General features: G+C 35.1%; 1 protein-coding gene across 1 annotated transcript in view; it reads left to right on the top strand.

The window, feature by feature from the left end:
- LOC123564419 (transient receptor potential cation channel subfamily A member 1-like) overlaps positions 1-23839 on the top strand; it is a 93812-nt gene that overhangs the window by 28864 nt on the left and 41109 nt on the right. Inside the window, exons 6-15 of the mRNA XM_053526829.1 lie at positions 2930-3033; positions 4628-4675; positions 14079-14203; positions 14698-14746; positions 15301-15495; positions 17656-17739; positions 18380-18462; positions 21211-21372; positions 21540-21651; positions 22276-22445. Of these exons, the coding sequence (XP_053382804.1) occupies positions 2930-3033; positions 4628-4675; positions 14079-14203; positions 14698-14746; positions 15301-15495; positions 17656-17739; positions 18380-18462; positions 21211-21372; positions 21540-21651; positions 22276-22445 (1132 nt within the window). The remainder of the gene's footprint in view (positions 1-2929; positions 3034-4627; positions 4676-14078; positions 14204-14697; positions 14747-15300; positions 15496-17655; positions 17740-18379; positions 18463-21210; positions 21373-21539; positions 21652-22275; positions 22446-23839) is intronic.

Below are 23839 nucleotides of genomic sequence, written 5' to 3' on the forward strand. Positions count from 1 at the left end.
CAGAATATATAAGGAAAGCTGTTGTCATAGATGTAATTTTAGATAAATACATCATACCGTATTTTCCCGAATTAAGGCCCCCCCTCTAATTAACGCCCCCCACCCATTTTGGAGGAAAAAAAAGTCAACAAGAACGGGAAAAAATCACCTACCTCATTTTTATAAGTCCACATAATAAGTAATTTACAGTACTAAAGTCCAATGTATTAAAAATTAAACACACTTTTAAACAGTCCATGTACCGTAAAGCCAAAACATTTGTACTTAGTACGGTACGTAACAGAAAATTAAACGGTAAATACATTTTTGATTTGTTTTTACACCACTCGCGCACACGCTTCCTGCCGACTTTAAACAAACTTGCAGCAATGTGTTTACGATATACCCTTTTCTTCGGCAGTTTTAAGAACTTTTAATTTAAAAGCAGGCACAGCAGCGTGTCAAACCATTGACATTGTGTATTGCGCTATTAGCTACCCGCATGTACTAAGGAAAATGTTATCGGAGTACACAGCTGTTTGGGTCATGACGTACTGTGTAGTATCGCGAGCGTGTCAAAAAGCCAGACATGGAATACACGAGGTACAAATTGGATGCCAAATAATTACGTTTTAGGGGGATTAAACAACACAGAAACACTTTATAGCTAGTTTGAATGATGTTTTTAAGTTTTGTAAAAATTTTCATTTTTCATTTTTTTACCTCAAATAAACGCCCCCTCTTTGGAAAATGTAACGCCCCCGGAGGCGTTAATACAGGAAAATACGGTAGCTGTATTAGAGAAAGATGTTGTTGTAGCTGTCATTTTAAGTAAATGTATTGTTATATAGATTACTTTAGAGAGAAGTATGTCAAAGATATCATTGTAGGGGAAAGTGTTTTCATAGATGTCATTTTAGCAAAAGATGTTGTCATGGACACAATTTTAGAGAAATTCATTTTTAGCCCACCATCTGATGATCACTCTGCGTCCGTGGTCCGTCCGTCCGTTAACAATTTCTCGTTATTGCATCTCCTCAGAAACTACTGATTTGTCAGAATGATGTATTGGTACCTTAGTTGTGTCCCTCTGAAAATCAGACTGGTTCAACAATTTTTGAGTGAGTTATGGCCCTTTGTTTATTTTTATAATTTACATAGATTTATATAGGGAAAAACTTTGAAAATCTTCTTCTCCAAAACCACAGAGCCAAGGGCTTTGATATTTGGTATGAAGCATCATCTAGTGGTCCTCTACCAAGATGATTCAAATTATTTCCCTGGGGTCAAATATGGCCCCGCCCCGGGGGTCACATGGTTTATATAGACTTATATAGGGAAAAACTTTGAAAAACCTCTTGTCCAAAACCACAGGGCCTAGGGCTTTGATATTTTGTATGTGACATCATCTAGTGGTCTTCTACTAAGATTTTTCAAATTATCCCCCTAGGGTCAAATATGGCCCCGCCCTGGGGGTCACCTTGTTTACATAGACTTATATAGGGAAAAACTTTGAAAATCTTCTTGTCCAAACCACAAAGCCTAGGGCTTTGATATTTGTAATGTAGCATCATCTAGTAGTTCTCTACCAAGTTTGTTCAAATTATCCTCCTAGGGTCAAATATGGCCCTGCCCCGGGGGTCACATGGTTCATAAAGACTTATATAGGGAAAAGCTTTTAAAATCTTCTTGTCAATAACCTACAACATTCAAATTTGGACCACATGTATAGTTTTGAGTGGCAAGATGAACCCTGACATGAGTTGACCTTGATTTTGAATTAGTGACCTACTTTCACATTTCTGTAGCTACAGCCTTCAAATTTGGACCACATGCATAGTTTTGTGCACCGGAAAAAACTTTGACCTTGATATTGACCTAGTGACCTACTTTCACATTTTTGAAGGTACAGGCTTCAAATTTGGACCACATGCATAGTTTTATGTTTCGAAATGAAATTTGACCTTGATTTTGACCTAGTGACCTACTTTCACATTTCTTAAGCTACAGCCTTCAGATTTGGACCACATGCATAGTTTTGTGTACCGAAAAAAACTTTGACCTTGAGATTGACCTAGTGACCTACTTTCACATTTTTGAAGATACAGGCTTCAAATTCGGACCACATGCATAGTATTTTGTTTCGAAATGAAATTTGACCTTGATTTTGACCTAGTGACCTACTTTCACATTTCTCAAGCTACAGCCTTCAAATTTGGACCACATGCATAGTTTTGTGTACCGAAATGAACTTTGATCTTGAGATTGACCTAGTGACCTACTTTCACATTTCTGAAGCTACAGGCTTCAAATTTGGACCACATGCATATTTTTGTGTTCTGAATTGAAATTTGACATTGTTTTTTACCTAGTAACTACTTTCACATTTCTCAAGCTGCAGCCTCCAAATTTGAAGCACATGCATAGTTTTGTATACAGAAATGAACTTTGACCTTGAAATTGATCTTGTGACCTAATTTCACATTTCTCAAGCTACAGATTTCAAATTTGGACCACATGCATGGACCACATGCACAGTGTTGTGTACTGAAATGAAATTTGACCTTGATTTTGACCTTGAGCTAGTCTTGAAATTTGAAACATTCAAAAATGACTCAATGGTGGGCGCCAAGATTGCTCTGTGATCTCTTGTCATATTTGTAATGTTAGAGACAGGCATTTTCAAATATGTCAATTTAGAGAAAATAAGATAGTTAAAGATGTCATTTTCGAAATGAGTATTGTCACTGGTATCATACTAGATAAAAACTTTCATCATTTTAAAGAAAGGCCTCATCCTAGTTTCCACTGTGGGAATGGAATTCCAGGGAATGTCTTTTTAAGAAAAAGATGTTGTCATAAGTTTAGGTTAAATAATCACATTTTTAACTGAATTTATTTTCTGTTCATTTGATGCAAAGAATATATCAAAACAATTTTGTTATTAAAGCTCAGAAATGGAGAGGTGTAGCTGGTAAGAACGCAGTGCTGAACCATGTTGATAATGAGGGAACCAGTGCTCTTCATCTTGCTGTACAGAATTATCAAATGGAGGTAAGAAAACAGTAGTGGAGTTTGTACAGAACAAATGTCCTTCATTTTCTGTAGTTGACCTTCTTGTCTGTGAACCACTCTTAATCAATCACAGCTTCACATTTGATACCTATACTTGACCAATGCTTCATATTTGTAAGCAAAGTTAGATCACACTTACTGATTTAGAAGATAACTTGAATTCTCCTTGTAAATGATCAACGTTTGGCTCTTTATTGCCTTTGAAAATTACTCCAGTTTCTTTCAAGCAACCTTTACTTGACCATTTTCTCATGTTTATGGCCAGTAAGTAATGCTCCTTGTTCATGATTGCTTGTTAATTACCAGTCCTTTACCATTGTTTCATGCTCATAACAAGTACTAGTTTTCTTGGTTGTGACCACTGCTTTTTATGCCCCCGAAGGGAGGCATATAGTTTTTGAACCGTCTGTCGGTCTGTCGGTCTGTCAGTCTGTCCGCAATTTTCGTGTCCAGTCCATATCTTTGTCATCGATGGATGGATTTTCAAATAACGTGGCATGAATGTGTACCACAGTAAGACGACGTGTCACGCGCAAGACCCAGGTCCGTAGCTCAAAGGTCAAGGTCACACTTAGACGTTAAAGGTCATTTTTCATGATAGTGCTCGTGTCCGGTCCATATCTTGTCTCCATGATGATTTCAGTACTTGGCATGAATGTGTACCACAGTAAGACGACATGTCACGCGCAAGACCAGGTCGTAGTCAAGTCAGGTCACACTTAGACGTTAAAGGTCATTTTTCATGATAGTGCATTCGTGTCCGGTCTATATCTTTGTCATCCATGGATAGATTTTCAAATAACTTGGCATGAATGTGTACCACAGTAAGACGACGTGTCATGCGCAAGACCCAGGTCCGTAGCTCAAAGGTCAAGGTCACACCTAGATGTTAAAGGTCATATTTCATGATAGTGCATTGATGGGCGTGTCCGGTCCATATCTTTGTCATACATGCATGGATTTTAAAATTATTGGGCATGAATGTGTACCACAGTAAGACGACGTGTCGCGCGCAAGACCCAGGTCCGTAGGTCAAAGGTCCTAAACTTTAACATCGGCCATAACTATTCATTCAAAGTGCCATCGGGGGCATGTGTCATCCTATGGAGACAGCTCTTGTTCATGACTGGAGTCAGAATGTTTGTCTCTATAAAATCTACACCAAATTAGATATATTTAAACTGGCTCGAGAGACCATGTCTATTAAGAGACCACCTGTATTTAGAGACCACTTCTTCAGTTTCTTTTTGTGTAATTACAAAACAAGTTATGTTAGTTGTGTTAAGAGACTGCTGTTTGCCCTTCCCTCAGGTGGTCTGTTAATGCAGGTTGTACTGTACTAGCTTACCTAGGGTAAGAACTACATCAGGTGAGTATTACAGGGCCATCCAGACTTTTTTTGTTGTAAATGACCTGTACTTCACTAACTTACTGTTTATTGTTCATGGCAGTACTTGACCAATGGTTCTGGTAAATGACCAGTGCTTCTTGTTCTTTGACCATTGCTTCTTGTTTATGACAGTACTTTAGCACTTTTACTTACTAACTTTATTAATTTTTCATGTATTTATAGGTTATAGACCTGTTGATTGAACATGGAGCAGAAATCAACATGCAGAATGTAAGTATTAATATATACTATGCAAATCAAGATCTTGTTAGATACAGTTATCATAAAGAGACATTGTTGTTTGTGGCAAAATTACAAAGGAGAGAGCCTATGCTGCTGAGTAGTTATGGTTACAGAGTTGAATCAGTTGCCCCACACCCATGTCGGTTTGTAGCCTCACTTGGGGTGTTGAATTCTTCATATGAGTCAGTGAGCCAGCTGGCTTACAGAAGGCCAGTGGTTCTACCCAGGTGCCAGCCTGTGTCTTAAACAATATATGAAGGGGCACCATCAAAAGCTGGAAATTAAATTAAAAGTGTGACTCAAAACCCAGCAGCAAAAGGAAAAAAGGAGAATTTCATCTGCAGATGCTTTGTAAAATACACAAGTACTTTATTTAATTTCACCTGAATGATGTCATTCAATTTGGTTGCAGTGCATCCAATTTGTCAGTATGATTTAAGAATCTTCTTTTAGTCAGGTAGTCTCTTTCATCATTAGAATTTGTTGCTGCGTAGAAAAGGTTTTACTCCTGGAAATGTATCTCTTCTGTTTCTTTGAATATTGGCAAATGTTACCTGTAAAATATTTCCTTGTCTTGTTTATTTTAGCTGATTGGTTTAGAAATACATTTGTAGTTACATCAATGTTTATTTACATTTATACCCTGTCTGCTTTATCCTGACTCTCCAAACCATTTAATCTGTTGATTTATTCCTATAATCACAAAACAAATTGAACACTGATAACAAACTTGTTAAATATTGAGGTGTTAGGTAAAACACCTGTGAAAGATTTTCTTAAGTGCTTTTTTACAAGAATTAATTGACCACAAAGGATAATGAATGCTCTATAGACTAGAGTATCTTTGTTTCTTATATTTGATAATTTATTTTCAATATATTTGATTGAGTTCTACTTGGCTCTGGTCCTATTGTCTGGTTTGAGAAACAAAGAAAATTTGAGTAGCTCCAGGAATAGTCTTTGAACAAAACTATGAATATCTAAGTTAATTTATTGTTGCCACTAATTGCCCATTATGGTTTACTCCTCCAGAAACAGTGTTAGTCATTCTTAGGTTTTCAAGGATAGTGTAACAAACGAGTGTATATCAAAATCCCCTTGATCAAAATCCCCTCCACTGAAAAATGACTGGGTGTTACAAAATCCCCTTCGCACATTTGCAGGGGGTATCATAATCCCCTCTGTGATTAACATTATAGATATATAGATATCAGTGCTCCAAATTATATTATGTTCGCTAAAGGCATTGTATTTACGTGCTTTATGCAGTAGACTTTTAAGTTGTATATAGTTGTATTTGAACTTGATGAAAGAAGTAAAAATCACAGAGGGGATTATGATACCCCCTGCAAAAGTATGAAGGGGATTTTGTAACACCCTGTCATTTTTCAGTGGAGGGGATTTTGATCAAGGGGATTTTGATTGTCTCCCTAACAAACACCAGGTGCTCCAGTTTAGAAGTTTCACTGGTTCATTAGCATGCCAGGTATAAAACACCAATGCACATGTGGCTTCTAAACTGAAATTATGAAACTGGTTTTGTGGTCCGGCATTGTACAACTGAACCATTGAGTCCCCATAATGAACATGAAGATTAAAGAGAAAGTAGAACTCTGTAGTAAGTGTAAAACTGTGAGTTCCTTCAATACTCCTGAATAGTGTCTTGTGAAAAATTTTTAATTTGAAAGATCTTGTTTTTTAAAGTGTTTTTTTAAAATTTATTTATTAATTACAAAAAAATCTTTGATCCTCTTTAAGGCTACTTGCCCACTATTGGGGAGAAATATTTCATCATGTTAATTTCTATAAAATGCAGATAGAATGTATACATGAACATGACACTGAAAGTGGTACAGAGAGTGATAACTGATAGAAGTGTAAAAAACAAACAAAATATTGATTTCCACTATTGTTCCAAAAGTGTAACAATAGTTTTCTCCCCTCTTAACAATAAGTTTAATAACTTGCAAAGTTTGTATATCATTAAGTTTATACCACCAGTCACTTTCACAGAATTCACATTTTATCATTTTTTTGAGAAAAAAAAAGTTTTCCAAAAAAGTATGAATGACTTCCTGTAAAGTAATATTTTGTATTTTTTATATAGTGCTGCATAAATGCAGTAAGCAAAAAGAAAAATGGGGTCAGGGTTAACATTCCTCTTTAAACCAGATACCATCAATGTGTTAAAAAAATTGAAAAAATGACCAAGACTTACAATAGAAAGGAAAAATGATATATTAAAAAAACAAACCAAGCCTCTTTTAGTATTCTTTTATGAAAGAACACATAAAATGGGTTTGATTAGACATCATATCTATGTATACTGGTTGCACATACATATACAAATTAAAATATTGAAAAAATGGTACCCAAAGTTATGATGATTCATAGTCACTAAAGTGAGGTCATATATTTATACTTTGTACGTTAGAACAGTTAGGGATGTTAGATGGTCTGTTAAGTATGATATGAACCAGAAAAATGTTGTTTATCTCTGCTCTGTTTCCTTTTTATTTACAGTTACAAAAGTTTTGTATCATGAATTGAATACCACCTTTGTTCATATTTATTTTTATGAGTATATCTCACCATATAGTGAATCTGAAAAAAACAACATTATTGCAAAATATCCTATAGATTATCTAATCATTAACTGAACTTTTATATCTTCAGCGTGCTATACAGGTGTAGTATATATTTGATATTTTAGGTGATTGATATCAGTGTAATCACATAAGAATTTTTTTTCTGGATATTAACTAATACATAGTAAGTCACATGAAAATTGTTTGATCAATGCATATAAGTTTAGTCAGTCATAACTCTTAAGGTAATTCTGCATATTTGGTGAATCAGAAGTGACAGCATAACTTTATTTCTCTGGAAGCAGTAGCTGTTACATGGGTGGTATAAATGTTGACTGGAATCTATTGCATCCAGTGTATTTAGTGTTAAACATTCAGTGCTACTGTCTGGATTATGGTTAATTTTGACAATAGACTTATTTTAATGACCTTAAAATATGCAGCAATGTAAGAACTCCAATTGATATTTGACAAATTGTGAAAAATAAAGCACTCAGACCTTTTACTTTGAAAACTGTCATTTGAAAGTTACTTTAACTGTAAACCAAGGGAGTGTTTCTTTCAAACATACAAAAAAAAAAAGAAGTTGCTTGACCAATTGAGACCTATTTAAAACAACATTTCAAAATTATTTAGAATACTTCACATGGTAAAATGAGGACCAACCTAAAGTTTGATCATTGTTTATTGGAATTAAGGAGAAAAAAAGTATGGGAAACAGCAGTAGTTTTTCATAAGCAAATTGTTTTGAAAACAAATTCCTAAGAAATATTTTCAGTCGGCTTCACAATCATGTTAGTTATTGATTAGTCACTTTATGTCACTTCACACTAATTAAGTCATTAATTCTCAAGCTTCAGGTGAACACAGAAAATGACACATACCATACCTTTTTTAATTAATAAACTACCACAACTTTTTAATGATGAATTACATTAAAATATGTAACATCTAATGCACCTATCTAACCTGGTTCAGTGTCTTATAACCTATATTTATGCCCCGCTTCGAAGAAGGAGGGGTATATTGTTTTGCAGATGTCGGTCGGTTGGTCACATGGTCTGTAAAACAATCGGTTTACAGATGATAATGCAAGGATCATGAAACTTAATTAGGAGGTTGATCATGACCAGCAGATGACTCCTATTGGTTTTGAGATCAGTAGATCAAAGGTCAAGGTCACAGTGACCCAAAACAGTTAAACTGAGTCCGGACGATAACTTGAAAAATAAAAAAGATTACTGAATGCTTCAAGGGGGGCATTTTGTGTTCTATGAGCTCTTGTTTTTAGGAATTTTAGGACACAATCATTGTGTTTTGACTAACAGACATGTCTTGACTTTTACTGTAATATAAATAATAAATTATTTGATAAATATGGTGATAAAGTTGGGAGTACTGCCGTGTGTCGGCCAAGGTTTGGGGCTTTGTGAGTAATGTGGATTTGGTCGTCTAGCACCTCCAGGTGGTCTGCTGGGGGACTGCAGTATTCTCTTATCAGCTACACCAATTGCAGTGTGCTGGGTGCGAGGATGTTGTGGATTTGTTCCTGGTGACTTGGGCGTGCTTGCTGATTTTGGTCTACATTGCTTGTTGGGTCACTTGCATTGACTGCCATGCAGTGATGCTCATTTGATCATAAATGAAACATGTGATATGAGTAATAGATGAGATATAGCAAAATATGAAAGAATATGTTTATATAAACATATGCATAGTCTCTTGTAGTTCAAATTTGAATGGCCATTTACTTGTGTTTTGTTATGTATATATCATGTTTTATATTGTAAGCATGTAAATGGAAGAGGCAGAAATAATAAGCTAATAATAAACATGCCTGCTTGTAAAACATGCTCTATATTTGATTGAGTTGTATGATATTATGTCTGTGATATCATATTGTCTCTTATAACTGTGCTTAACCCTTATCATGCTGGACATCACTGATTCTGCCTTTGCGACCAGGGTAGATCATGATCAGCCTGCACATCCATGCAGTCTGATCATTATCTGCACTGTTCACCATTCAGTCAGTATCATTTTGGTAATAACCCCTTTTAACAGTTAATGGTATTTAATTGTCCAAATTGAAAGATGGACAAGTTCATTATAGAAATTTAGCAGGGTAAGAGTTAAAGTGGTAATGTACTTTTGTATAGATAACAGTATGGTGTTTTAATTGTAATTGATAAAACATAGAGAACTGCCCCAACATTGTTAATATCTTCACAGATGCTCTGTCAGTTCTCCAAGCTTTGGAAAATTCCAAACAAACATCCATCTCCAGGGCACTGTTCAGCCTATGCAAATCAAGAGTTGTGTCCTTACAATTGATACCTGCACACTGTGGTGTACCTGGAAATGAGAATACAGACAGATTAGCCAAGCTTGGAGCTACAGATAACCAGCCACAAAATGCCATTACTCACAAGGAGAAGGTGACAGTGATCAAGGTACTGACAAAGCCAAGGCCAACCAAGGATGACTACCACCTACTAGACAGATGGGAACAAGTCATCATCTTTAGGCTCCGCACAGGACATAATAGGTTAAATGCTGATATGTGCACAAAGCTTAAATTGTCTCCTTCTCCGATGTGCCCTTGTGGCCTGGAACAGCAAACTGCTGAGTACATTCTGCAGAGATGTCCACGTCTGGAAAACCAAAGGAAAAGTGTGCGGCCAAACAGCACCCCAATGAAAAGTGCACGGCAAGATAGAGGACCTGAAGAAGACGGCATCCTTCATTGCTGGATCAGGGGTGATGGTGTAGGCGGTGAACGCCAAGAAGAAGAAGAAGATAAACCATAAATAAACAATAAAATCATGTGCTATGTCTGCTTCTGTGTCTTTATTCTATTCGGAGCTGGTTATGCATGCAAACATTTGAGAAAATATCTTCAGCAAGCTGCTGATTTACATTTGTAAATGCATATTCAAAATATTAAAAGACTTCAACTTATTATTACTGGTTCAGTGCCTAAATCCGGACAGTGCTTAATTATTCGGACACCGTTTAAAAATGCTTTACAATCATGATATTTTACTGAAATGAACAGGATCGACGCAAACGAAAACTTTGATGACCAGCTGTCAACAATAGTGTATGAATGTAAGCTTTTCAAGAGAAAACTACCTTCAAATATCCGCACCGCATAAACTTAACATTGTGTGTGTTGGGGGATGACGTCATATAGCGCGCGCCAATTATTTGAGGCGCGACGAGGTACTGATTAAATAAGAAAAATATTCTGCCTATTGCAGATGACTCTTTTTGTTTGCTGATCAAAACTGATGTAAAAACATGTTTTAGAATTCTGTACTACCCTAGTATTTATTTAAAAGATTTAACCAATTTCTGTTACATATCAATTAATACAAAAGAGAAAAAATGCCAGCATTTTGCAGACAAGGGAAGCAATTCATTAGATAAAATCGGCGCAGTGTCATTATAATGATCCCCGTAGTTGTGTCAAAATGTATAACGACAGCGACAGAATCTACATGTAAGAAAGAATAATTTTAAACATTAATTTTTGCTCAGATAAATTTTATTATATTATTGTAAGTTAGAAACTAGTCCATATGATCACGTGATGAACAGGTAATAAAATTTTATTTGGACGGAGATTTTTGTATATTTTTACAGGACTGTATTTGACTGCTTTATTTTAAACAAAGTCATGCTTATTGTTATTTTTGGGTGCACATATTCGTTGCATTTTATACCCAAATAGTGTCCGAATATTTAAGCACTCTGAAGGTCAATTTTGACAGCTTTTACTGGCCCAATTCGGATGACATTTTTATGATGAAATCAGCAATATATGATTTTGTTGTTTTGCATAGAGATTTATAAAGAACCTAAAATTATACAGTTAAAATCTTATGCATGTGTGGTTTCATAATGCAAAGTTACTGTAAAAACCCACCAAAAGTGTCCGGATTTAGGCACTGGACCAGTAGATGAGAATAGTTCATGATTGCATCCAAAATAAATTAAGACTACCTTCCAGTTTGACTCATTTTGTACAACTTAAATCATGGCTGTCAATGCAAATCAAGCAGACACAATGTCTTTTTGATTTTACAACCAAAGCATATTTGATCTAGAAAACAAATACCAACAGTTTTCTTTGAATAAATTATCTTCACAAGGAAATACGAATTATGTGACAGTTTTTCTAGAATGAATGATGTCAGGTCCACATATATAGTACAGTTAGCTGAATAGACATTGTGCCACTGGATGTTTACAAACAACAAGGCATCTTGCTATAGCAGCCATAATATTATGTACCAAACGGTATTGAGGGATGTACATTGTGCATAGTTATAGTGCATATTTTCTGACCTGGCGGAGATATTTATAGAAAGGTCATAAATGGGCCATTCTATCATTGAGTTTAGGGTAATCGGTTATATCATTAGATTTCGTTTTATTACGTCGGATAAATCCGATAAGCACCAAGTTACCTATTGATTTTAATGGTAAAGCCTGTACTAAAAATATCTTCGCCAGGTCAGAAAATACGCACTATATGTTTTAATGTTGTTGTAATATACCGGTACTAATAAGCTTTGATAATGTGGCATTAAGTCCAGGGGTGTATAAAGATAATCTGTCATAGATCCATTATAAAGCAAGTATCGGATTTACCTGTATTGGAAAATAAACAGTGGCGATTGTATTGAGGTCAACTGCCACATTATCAAAGTTTATTAGTACATGTAACATTATTTGCAGAAGTGATTTCTTTGTTTGCTTGTTGTTGTTTTTTACATGATATGTTATGATATCACAAAAATATTATCTTTTAGATGAAGTTATATGTCCAACCAAAACCTAATTATCCTTTTTAGCTCGACTTTTTGAAGAAAAAGTAGAGCTATTTCACTCCCCCCAGCATCGGCTTCGGCATAGCCATTGGTTAAAGTTTTTTGATAAAGTCAAATATCTCTGTTACTATCAAAGCTATTGACTTGAAACTTAAATTAGTTATTAACTATCAAAGTCTACACAAGGAAAAACAATCCCCATCACTCTGATTTGAATTTTGACGTAGTTATGCCTCTTTTTAACTTAGAATAGTTTTGGTTAAAGTTTTATATAACATCCAATACGTATCTCTGTTACTTTCAAAGCTATTGACTTGAAACTTAAGATAGTTATTTACTATCAAATGCTACACCAGGAAAAACAATCCCCATAACTTTGCTCTGAATTTTGACAGAATTATGCCCCTTTTACTGGCAAAGCTCTAATTCAGAGTCCAGCACTGAGAAAAGTCGAGCATGCTGTCTCACAGACAGCTCTTGTTAACCCTTAGTCTGCTGGCAGCAAGTGTTTCTACTTTTGCAACCAGTGCCGACCAAGATCAGCATGCAGGTCCATTTTTCAGTAAATTTTCAGTGAACACTCATTTGCATAATAAGTGGTACAGCCCAAATTAAAATGATGGGCCACTCCATTTTAGAATTTTAGCAGGGTAAAGGTTAATTAGTGGTAAAAGTCATCAAACTTAAAAAGATAATTTGTATGAATTTTGGTAGTAGTAAACAATTACAAATATTATTATGCGGCTTACTTAGGTCAGGTCAGCGAATTCATGAAAATAAACATCAGATTCTTTGTCATCTAAGAGTGAAATGATACATTTATCTAAATTATACCTGTCAATTAAATGTGAATAATAAGTTTTCTAATTCTCAGAAGGATTTTTTTCATGCACTATCATCCTACCCCAGGCAGCAAAATCAACAGAATATTACTTTTTTTCACAGACACTTGCGGGTTGAGGCTGAGAGGTGGTAAGATGTGATGGATTACCATCTATATGGTTGTCATTCCAGAAAATAAATGGTTTCAATGGAAACAAATTGATATCATATATCATTCAAAAGAGCTTTTTAAATGGGAACATTTTCTATTCTCACACAGTTTGTACCTACTGAGATTGTGGTGCATGTTAGGTCTTGCTTGCCCCTGACCTGTTAGAAAAATGTGAAATAGGCAAGCAATTCTTGCATACAAAATGTATATACGATATAAACATACTATTAGCATAGCAAAAAATCATTTAAGGGTTTAGTCTAAGACTTTTTAAAGTTTAATCTACCCATACTTTTTATCAAAGTAACTTTGGTTTTGAAAGAATACTTATTATATTGATTGACATGGAAATAACAAAGGGGAGTAACTCAGACTATCCTGGGTGAACAGCCTGTCTTGCCTGTAGGAACCTTGAGTCTTTGTGATATTGTAAAGCTTTGTATTTATTGCTAATGGTAACACTACATCTGTTGTCAAAATAACTTTTAAAATTATTTTTGTCTGTGAGGGGTTGATATTGGTCGCAGGTTCCATTTAGATATAATACTAACAAATATCTTTATTATCTGCTGCATTTTGTATATTGTTCAATCAGCATGTATACAGTCATAATAATATTTTATGTATTTTTTGAATTTACCCCTCTTTTCAAGATGAATGAATCAACAGATATTTCAAGACAAATAGAACTACTGTAATCAAATGATAAATATGTAGATTTTGGTGCTTGGCAACAATCATTTCAATATTACTAAGAAACTGATTACAGTACATGATTGTGACTTATTATTGTATGAAAGAATGATACAGTTTCTTGTAATTCTATATAGAATGCATGGTCATTTTGTTACTAAACTTAATAACAGTTGTAACAATCCAGTTTTCATGTACAAAACTGCCCTGGAGCAAACTTTTGAATAAAAAGACCAAACCACTAATTTTGGTAATATGTATTTAAAAATTGTTTCCAGAACACAAACTATACCCCACTGCATATGGCTGTGATTGGTGGACAGATAAACATTGTGAATCAGTTACTGGACAAAGGGGCAGACATGGAAGCCAGAGATGGAGATCACATGACCCCAGTACACAGGTATGTAATTTGTATGTTAGGTAACATGTCATTGACCCAATGCTACCAAGAAATGCAACATATAATTGTTACATGTTATAGTACAAGAGAATGATAAAGTCTCTCGTAATTCTGTATAAAATAGCCATTTGCTTGTATATTATGTATTATTTTATGTTTTTATATTGGTACAAAATGTAACTGGATGAAACTTTGATAAACAATCTAATCACAATTTCTTCTTGTGACTGGATTGAAGTTTAAAGATTTTTTTTTTGTTATTGATGTTCGCACTTCAGTAAATAATATGAGGTACACATATTCTGAACGTTTGCCAGTCCAATATATGTATCATATGACAAAAGTGAATTATAGTTTCATTTGATTAACGTTATATATGGAAATCTGTTTAATCACACATTTATTTAAATGATTAATATCTTTTTTTTTCAAGCCTTTTGGAAATTTCACCTTTTGCTTTTCATTTGCTGTAGTATTGTTTCTATGATTTTCAGGTGTGCTATGTATGGTAAGAAAGATGTCCTTCAAGTTTTGCTGCAGAAGGTACGTAACACAATAACACAATACATTAGGGTTATTATAACAGTGCCTGGATATGCAATGTTGTATTCGGCTTGAGTGGATTTTCCCAGGCATGGATCCCAAGAGGCGCTAAATGTGCTGAGTGTGATTCGGCCAGGCAAAAATCTATGAGAGTGGAATGCATCGTTGCAGATCAAGGTATCATTCAAATGACTCTTTTATGATATACATATACCTGTTTCTAGCAGTATATCTTCCAAACAATGAGACTATAATTTTAGATAGATAAGACTAAAAACTGGTTTAAAACAGTGAACTATTTGACCTTTGGATGGTTAAGATGCCATTATTATGTCATTTCTGATTGAATATTTTTCTGTATCTGACAGTAGTTGAATACAGGGTTTTGTACAAAATTCAAATGCAAAATCAACAGTCAGTTACCAAGGTGATTTTATATGTCAGTTGTTCATATAATAGCAATTTAGCGTATCTTAGAACTTTTTCTACAATGCATATAAATGAATTGAAACTAAATGAAGTTATTCTGTAGAATTTTCCTTATTTTTCTTTAGGGAGCTAATTGCAATGCTCGGACCAGTGAGCAGATGACTCCACTATTGGTTGCCTCGTGGAAAGGTCATACTTCAGTTGTTGAGTACCTTTTGTACCACAAGGCCAAGGTCACTGCTACAGATAGTTGTATGAGGACTGCATTACACTGGACAGTAGACCAAGGTCACTACCATATACTCCAATTACTTATGAAGGTAAGAATAAAGATGAAGGTATACTTGCTGTGCAATTGAACAAGGACCAGTTACACCCTATAGATAATGATAAAGTATAATTATTGTAGGATGAAAAAGGAAAGAATAGATGAAAGAGAGGTTCAAATTGTAGCACAAACAAGTATACAATTCCTATCCTAGTAATACACAACATTTTTTAAATAAGTTTTTACAAGTGTTTTATCAAATTATGTGAAAGTTTTAATGTTTTAATTTTAATACATTTGCTGTGTAATGAAGTATACAATGAACAGTTTAGACACACAGGCATTAGATATTTTATAATAATTTTTTAAGATGTCAAAATTGGCACAGCATATGTTTTAAAAGAAATACAAGCAAGGTTTTCTAGTCAAGTAAAAGTTGTTTCCACTCCATTACTCTTATATGCATTGATGGATTATCTTAGAAATGCACACAAACGTTCCCCATGATGAGACAATGTGTTGCATACATGATCTATGCTTGTAGGTCAATGTCACTTAAGAAATTTATGTGAAAATAGTTTTTGTTTCTTAGCTCCTAATTTCCTTGAAGCATTTTAACTCACCTGTCACGAAGTGACAAGGTGAGCTATTGTGACCGCTTGTTGTCTGTCGTGCGTAGTACGTCGTGTGTAGTACGTCGTCTGTCAACAATTTCTAAAAAAATCTTCTTCTTTAAAACCACTGGGCAAAATTACACCAAACTTCACAGGAATGATCCTTGGGTGGCCCCCTTTCAAAATTTTTCAAAGAGTTGAATTCCATGTAGAACTCTGGTTGCCATAGCAACCGAAAGGAAAAACTTTAAAAATCTTCTTGTCCAAAACCACAGGGCCTAGGGCTTTGATATCTGGTGTTTAGCATCATCTAGTTGTCCTCTACAAAACTGTTCAAATTATCCCCCTAGGGTCAAATATGACCCCGCCTCGGGGGTCACATGTTTTATAAAGACTTATATAGGGAAAACTTTGAAAAACCACATGGCCTAGGGCTTTGATATTTGGTATGTAGCATCATCTAGTGGTCCTCTACCAAGATTGTTCAAATTATCCCCCTTGGGTTAAATATGGCCCCGCCCCGGGAGTCACATGGTTTATATAGACTGATATAGGGAAAACTTTGAAAATCTTCTTGTACAAAACCATGTGGCCTAGGGCTTTGATATTTGGTATGTAGCATCATCTAGTGGTCCGCTACCAAGATTGTTCAAGTTATCCCTCTAGGTTCAAATATGGCCCCGCCCCGGGTGTCCCCAAGTTTTACATAGACTTATATAGGAAAAAAAGTTAAAAAATCTTCTTGTCTGAAACCACAACACTTAGATCTTTGATATTTGGTTTGTAGCATTGTCTTATGGTCCTCAACCAAAATTGTTCAAATTGTACCCATTGGGTGAGAAGAGGCCCTGACCTGGGGGTCCCAAATTTTATATAGACTTGTATAGGAAAAAGCTTTAAAAATCTTCTTGTCTGAAACCATACGACCTAGGCTTTTGATATTTGATATGATGCATTGTCTAGTAGTCCTCTACCAAAATGTTTCAAATTATGCCCCTGGGGTTAAAAGAGGCCCCGCCCTGGGGTCACTTAGTTAATATGTGAGTTATATAGGAAAAATACTTAAAAATCATCTGATCCTATTTCCAGGACTGTTTAATTATAATTACATGATGACCCCAAGTAATATGATGTCACTTGACTGTGACCTTGACCTACTGACCTACTTTCTTGTTTTTTAATATACAGCCTTAAAATTTTGATGACATACACAGTTTTGCAGACAAATCATAAAACTGAATTTCATTGACCATGAGTGTGACCTACTGACTTTCTTAATATTTTATCATCAGTTTGACATTTGAAACATGTAGCTCATATTACTCAGGTGAGTGGTCCAGGGTCATCATGACCCTCTTATTAGTCTACTGTTGCCAATAACCACAAGGGATGAACACTACCAAAGTTTTATACTGGTAGGGGACTTCTGTATTGCCACTGCAATACTTGGTCACTTGTTTAATTTGAAAATATTAAAGAAGCAAAACTATTCTGGTTGAAATAAGCAAAAATCAGACAATGAGAAATACACTGAGTAAACTGTCAAGTGGTTTATACTTGTAAGTTTAGGTAAAATGTGTTTGTAATTTTCCCTGCAGAATGGAGGAGAGGAGCTGCTGAGTGCTATGGATCACAGAGACCAGACTGTAGCTCACTATGCTGCCAGGACTGGTAACACTATGGTATGATGTCTTATATAACTGATTTATTTGTCTATTAGTATAGGTATAATCAGAAAGAGATTTCTTCAACATAAAACTAACAAACAAATATGAAGATCGGACCTTGAAGGTTTAAGATTCTCCTACTTTAAGAAGTGCTAGTGTAAGGTTGGATTATTTTTATCTGAGTATTTGCCTTTTGATTATTCAACATTAGTTAACTATATGACCATCCTTATTTGTAGTATTTCTATGCAAGCACTTGTTAGAATTCAAAATTTCGTAGGAAGCTTCCCTCTCAAGAGGAGTAGCCCAGGGGCCTCTTTGGCCGAGTGGTTAAGGTCCCTGACTTCGAATCACTTTCCTCTCACCAATGTTGGTTCAAGCCTCACTGGGGGCATTGATTTCTTCATGTGAGGAAGCCATCCAGCTGGCTTACGGAAGGTCGGTGGTTCTACACAGGTGCCCGCTTGTGATGAAATAATACATGGAGGGGCCCCTGGGATCTTCCTCTACCCTCAAAGCTGGAAAGTCGCCATATGACCTATAATTGTGTCAGTGTGATGTTAAACCCAACAAAATAAAAAATAGATACATTCTCTGTCTTTGAAGTCAGATATATTTGTTGTACAGTTCTATTGAAGCAGTGGTTATTTTACAGATGATGAAGTTGTTGATAGACTTTGGTGTGAATCTAGCAACCAGAGATCAAGATGGCAAAACACCACTACATATTGCTGCTGAGTAAGTTATACAGTAAATCACAATGTCATATCGATGCTGAGTAAGTCATATGGTCAAACACTGTTGAATACTGCTACTGAGTAAGTCATACAGTAAAACACTGCTTAATATTGCTGCTGAGTACCGGAAGTCATACAGTAAAATACTGCTGCTGAGTAAGTCTGTGAAACATTGCTGAATACTACTGCTGAGTAAGTCATACAGTAAAACACTTCTGAATAATGCTGCTTAGCAAGTCATACAGTAAAACACTGCCGAATATTGCTGCTGAGTAAGTCATACATTAAAACACTGCTGAATACTGCTGCTGAGTAAGTCATATAGTCAAACACTGTTGAATACTGCTACTGATTAAGTCATACAGTAAAACTCTGCTGAATACTGCTGCTGAGTAAGTCATACATTAAACCACTGCTGAATACTGCTGCTGAGTAAGTCTGCGAAACACTGCTGAATACTGCTGCTGAGAAAGTCATATAGTAAAACACTGCTGAATACTGCTGCTGAGTTTACACTGCTAAATATTGCTGCTGAGAAAGTCATACAGTAAAACACTGCTGAATATTGCTGCTGAGTAAGTCATACAGTTGAACTCTGCCAAATACTGCTGCTGAGTAAGTCATATAGAAAAACATTGCCGAATACTGCTGCTGAGAAAGTCATACAGTAAAACACTGCTGAATACTGCTGCTGAGAAAGTCATACAGTAAAACTCTGCCAAATACCACTGCTGAGTAAGTCGTATACTAAAACACTGCCGAAAGCCGCTGCTGAGTAAGTCATACAGCAAAACACTGCCGAATACCGCTGCTGAGAAAGTCATACAGTAAAACACTGCTGAATACCGCTGCTGAGAAAGTCATACAGTAAAACATTGTTGCATATTTTGCTGAGTAAGTCATATAGTACAGCACCTCTGCATAAAGTTGCTGAGTATGTCATACAGTTAAGAAAGAACCTTTGTACATAACTGCTGAGGAACTGATACAGTACAACATGGCTGCATATTGCTGCTGAGTAAGTAATCAAATGAAACATCATTCCATGTTGCTGCTGAGTTAGTCTTACAGTAAAGCAACACTGCATATTGCTGCTGAGTAAGTTATTTAATCTTACTGCTGAGTAAGTCATCCAATAAAACACGGCTGCATAATGCTGTTTAGAAGGTCATACAGTAAAATGCAACTGCATATAACTTCAAAATTAGTTACACAATTAAACATTGCTGCATGTAATTGCTAAGGAAGTTGTACATCATATCACTTTGTGCTATGTGTTTAGGGATACGATACAATACAAAGTAGAGAAGTTCCACATGATAATTACAGTAAACATTGTCCAAATATTGCTGTGAAAAGTCGGGAACATTTGCTGTCTATGTTGTGACCATCATGCATCTGTCATTATCATATGATAATTAAAGATCAGGCATATCCATGGCAACAGATAAAGCAATTTGTGGTAGAAGTATAGATGTCCTTGTGGCCATTGTTATTGCTGTCTAGTTTTGCCACATTGAAAGGTTTGATTTGGTCCTGTAGGAAGTAGCAGTTGTGAAATATTTTCTAACAGCTTTTTAGCTCAACTATACAAAGTATATGGTGAGCTATCCTACTCACCCCGGCGTCGGCTTCGTTGTCCCCACCTTGGTTGAAGTTTTTCTACATTTTCTCTTTTTTCTCCTAATCTCTGTAATTACTAGATGGATTTACTATAAACTTAAAATAGTTATTCCTCATCATCACCCACATCATCTGGCATAAGGGCCCTAACTCTCACACCAATATTTTATGAATTATCCCCCCTTTTACTTGGAATTTCAGGTTAAAGGTCTGGTGTTCTTTCACTCTATCTCAGTTATTACTATATGGATTTGATTCAAATATAAAAAGGTGTTCCACTTCATCACCCACATCATATGACACAAGATCCATAACTCTTAATTGCACCAATTTTTCATAAATTATCCCCCACTTTTACTTAGAACTTCTGGTTAAAGTTTTGATGCACTTTCACTCTATCTCAGTTGTTACTAAATGGATTTGATTCAAACTTAAAATAGTTGTTCAACATCATCACTCACATCATATAACACAAGAACCATAACTCTTGCACCAATATTTCATGAATTATCTCCCATTTTTACTGAGAATTTCAGGTTAAAGTTTTGATGCACTTTCCCTCTATCTCAGTTATTACTAAGTGTATTAGATTCAAACTTAAAATAGTTGTTCCACCTTATCACCCACATCCTATGACACAAGGTGCATAACCCTGGCACCAATATTTCATGAATCATGCCCCCTTCTTCTTAGAATTTAAGGTTAATTTTGATGCATTTTCACTATATCTCTCTTATTACTAAATGGATTTGATTCAGACTTGAAGTAGTTGTTTCACATCATCACCCACCTCATATGACGCAAGGTGCGTAACTCTTGCACCAATATTTTTATGAATTATGCCTCCTTTTTGCTTAGAATTATACTTATTTAGTGTTTTCGTACACTTTACCTTTTTCTCTCTTATTACTTGATATTTTTGACACAGACTCGAGCTATTGTGCAATATCTTCATCCACATTAGAGTCATTAAACACTCCAGTGACAGCTCCAGCTTCCTCAGATGTGCCCAGTTTCACTATCCAACAGCGAAATAGTCGAGCGCACTGTCTCCTGTGACAGCTCTTGTTTGTTCTCTTAGTAACACTGTAGGATAAAGTCATGAATATGTACATGATCTTTACAGGTGTGGTAATTACACGTGTGTTGAGATGCAGATAGACACAAGTAAGTCAGAGTTAAATGATGGCGACAGTGATGGGCGTACACCACTCATGCTGGCATGTCTCAGTGGTCACTTCAAGGCTGCAAGGTCACTGCTTGCTCTAGGGGCAGACAACTCTGTAAGGTAAACTTGATATTTGTTACATTCAGCTACAAAACTTTGTCTTGTTGCTTAGGTGAACACATTGTACAAGGTTTTCCCAGTAAAGTATAGTCTTGCCTTTGTTTGGTACAAATAGTTTAAGGTAAAGATTTTGGACTACATATTTTCACTTTTTCTTTTGTTAACAGGGATGAGAATTACTGTACAGCCATGATTTTATCAGCATCTAAAGGTCATGTGAAGGTCATGCAGCTATTAATAGATAACCTTACAGAGGTCAATGTCTGTGATAAACTGAAGGTTTGTATACTTTATCAAGAAAGATTGAACAATTCCTTGGCTGAAGACTGTCAAGACCACTTCAGATGCAAATGAATGTTTTACTTAGGCAAAGTCAGTAATGGTGATTTAGCTTTAATTCTAATAAATATGAAAAGTTGATGCATATTTTCATTAAAACACATCAGTTTTGACATCAAGTCTACATTATTTGGTGCCATACAGGCACCAAGAAAAAGTGCTACCCCATTTTACCAACTATCTTACAGAAAGGACATTTCAGGATAGAAATGATATAACTGAACTGAGTAACACTTAATACACACACTCTGAATCAATTATTATGTGTGCAGAATAACTCACTTCAACTCTAGTCAGTCTTGTTCTGCAGTGTTACCTCCTGTTGTTAAATGACAGTATTGCATTGATATCATATCAATGCATAACTTTATTTGGCATTATACATGTAATAGTACTAAAAAAAAATCCCTGTCTCATCCACTTAGGGTGTAAAAACATGGTTCTGCTTGGTATTAAAAGTATCCTTAATTCTGAATAAAGTTTAGCCCAAAACTGAAACGTTTTATTTAAATGTAATAACTTCCAGCATACATTAATATTATTTAGTTATGTAATTATTTCCAGAATACTGCATTACATATGAGTGCTGCAGGTGGCCATGTTGACGCAGTGCGACTATTGTTAAACAAGAATGCTTCCCCGACCATGTTGAACAGCTACAAGAAGTCTGCCCTAGACATGGCACTAGACTACGAGCAAGTTGATGTTGCTATAGCCATGATGAAACATAAAAAGTAAGCCTTCAATCAAAAATATGTCTGTGTATCATACATCGCTTTGGTTGGTAATATGAGGCATATAAGACTTTGATGTGTGATTTATTATAACTTACATCTTACTTGTTATGCACTGTCATTAACATCTGTGATTTATACTGTAGTTAACATCTGTGATTTGTACTTTTGTTAGTACTGTAGTTAACATCTATGATTTGTACTTCAGTTAGTACTGTAGTTAACATTTTACTGTAGTTAACATCTATGATTTGTACTGTAGTTAGTACTGTAGTTAGCATCTATAATTTGTACAGTAGTTAGTACTGTAGTTAACATCTATGATTTGTACTATAGTTAGCACTGTAGTTAACATCTGTGATTTGTACTGTAGTTAGTACTGTAGGTAACATCTATAATTTGTACAGTAGTTAGTACTGTAGTTAACATCTATGATTTGTACTGTAGTTAGCACTGTAGTTAACATCTATGATTTGTACTGTAATTAGTACTGTACTTAACATCTATGATTTGTACTTTAGTTAGTACTGTAGTTAACATTTTACTGTAGGTAACATTTTACTGTAGTTAACATCTATGATTTGTACTGTAGTTAGTACTGTAGTTAACATCTATGATTTGTACTGTAGTTAGTACTGTAGTTAACATCTATAATTTGTACTGTAGTTAGTACTGTATGAAACATCTTTGATTTGTACTGTAGTTAGTACTGTAGTTAACATCTATGATTTGTACTGTAGTTAGTACTGTAGTTAACATCTATGATTTGTACTTCAGTTAGTACTGTAGTTAACATTTTACTGTAGTTAACATCTGTGATTTGTACTGTAGTTAGTACTGTAGTTAACACCTATGATTTGTACTTCAGTTAGGACTGTAGTTAACATTTTACTGTAGTTAACATCTATGATTTGTACTGTAGTTAGCACTGTAGTTAACATCTATGATTTGTACTGTTAGTACTGTAGTTAACATTTTACTGTAGTTAACATCTATGATTTGTACTGTACTTAACATCTATGATTTGTTCTGTAGTTAGTACAATAGTTAACATCTATGATTTGTATTGTAGTTCGTACTGTAGTTAACATCTATGATTTGTACTTCAGTTAGTACTGTAGTTAACATTTTACTGTAGTTAACATCTATGATTTGTACTGTACTTTACATCTATGATTTGTTCTGTAGTTAGTATTGTAGTTAACATCTATGATTTGTACTGTAGTTAGTACTGTAGTTAACATCTATGTTTTGTACTGTAGTTTACATCTATGATTTGCATTGTAGTTAACATCTATATTAAAACAGAGTTTCTGAGGTGCAGCAGAGTTTTCATCAAGCCAGTTTATGTCAAAAGTTATGTGTGAACACATCTGTAACATCATGACTCTACT

The sequence above is a fragment of the Mercenaria mercenaria genome, chromosome 2 (genome assembly GCF_021730395.1).
Source record: "Mercenaria mercenaria strain notata chromosome 2, MADL_Memer_1, whole genome shotgun sequence".
NCBI lineage: Eukaryota > Metazoa > Mollusca > Bivalvia > Venerida > Veneridae > Mercenaria > Mercenaria mercenaria.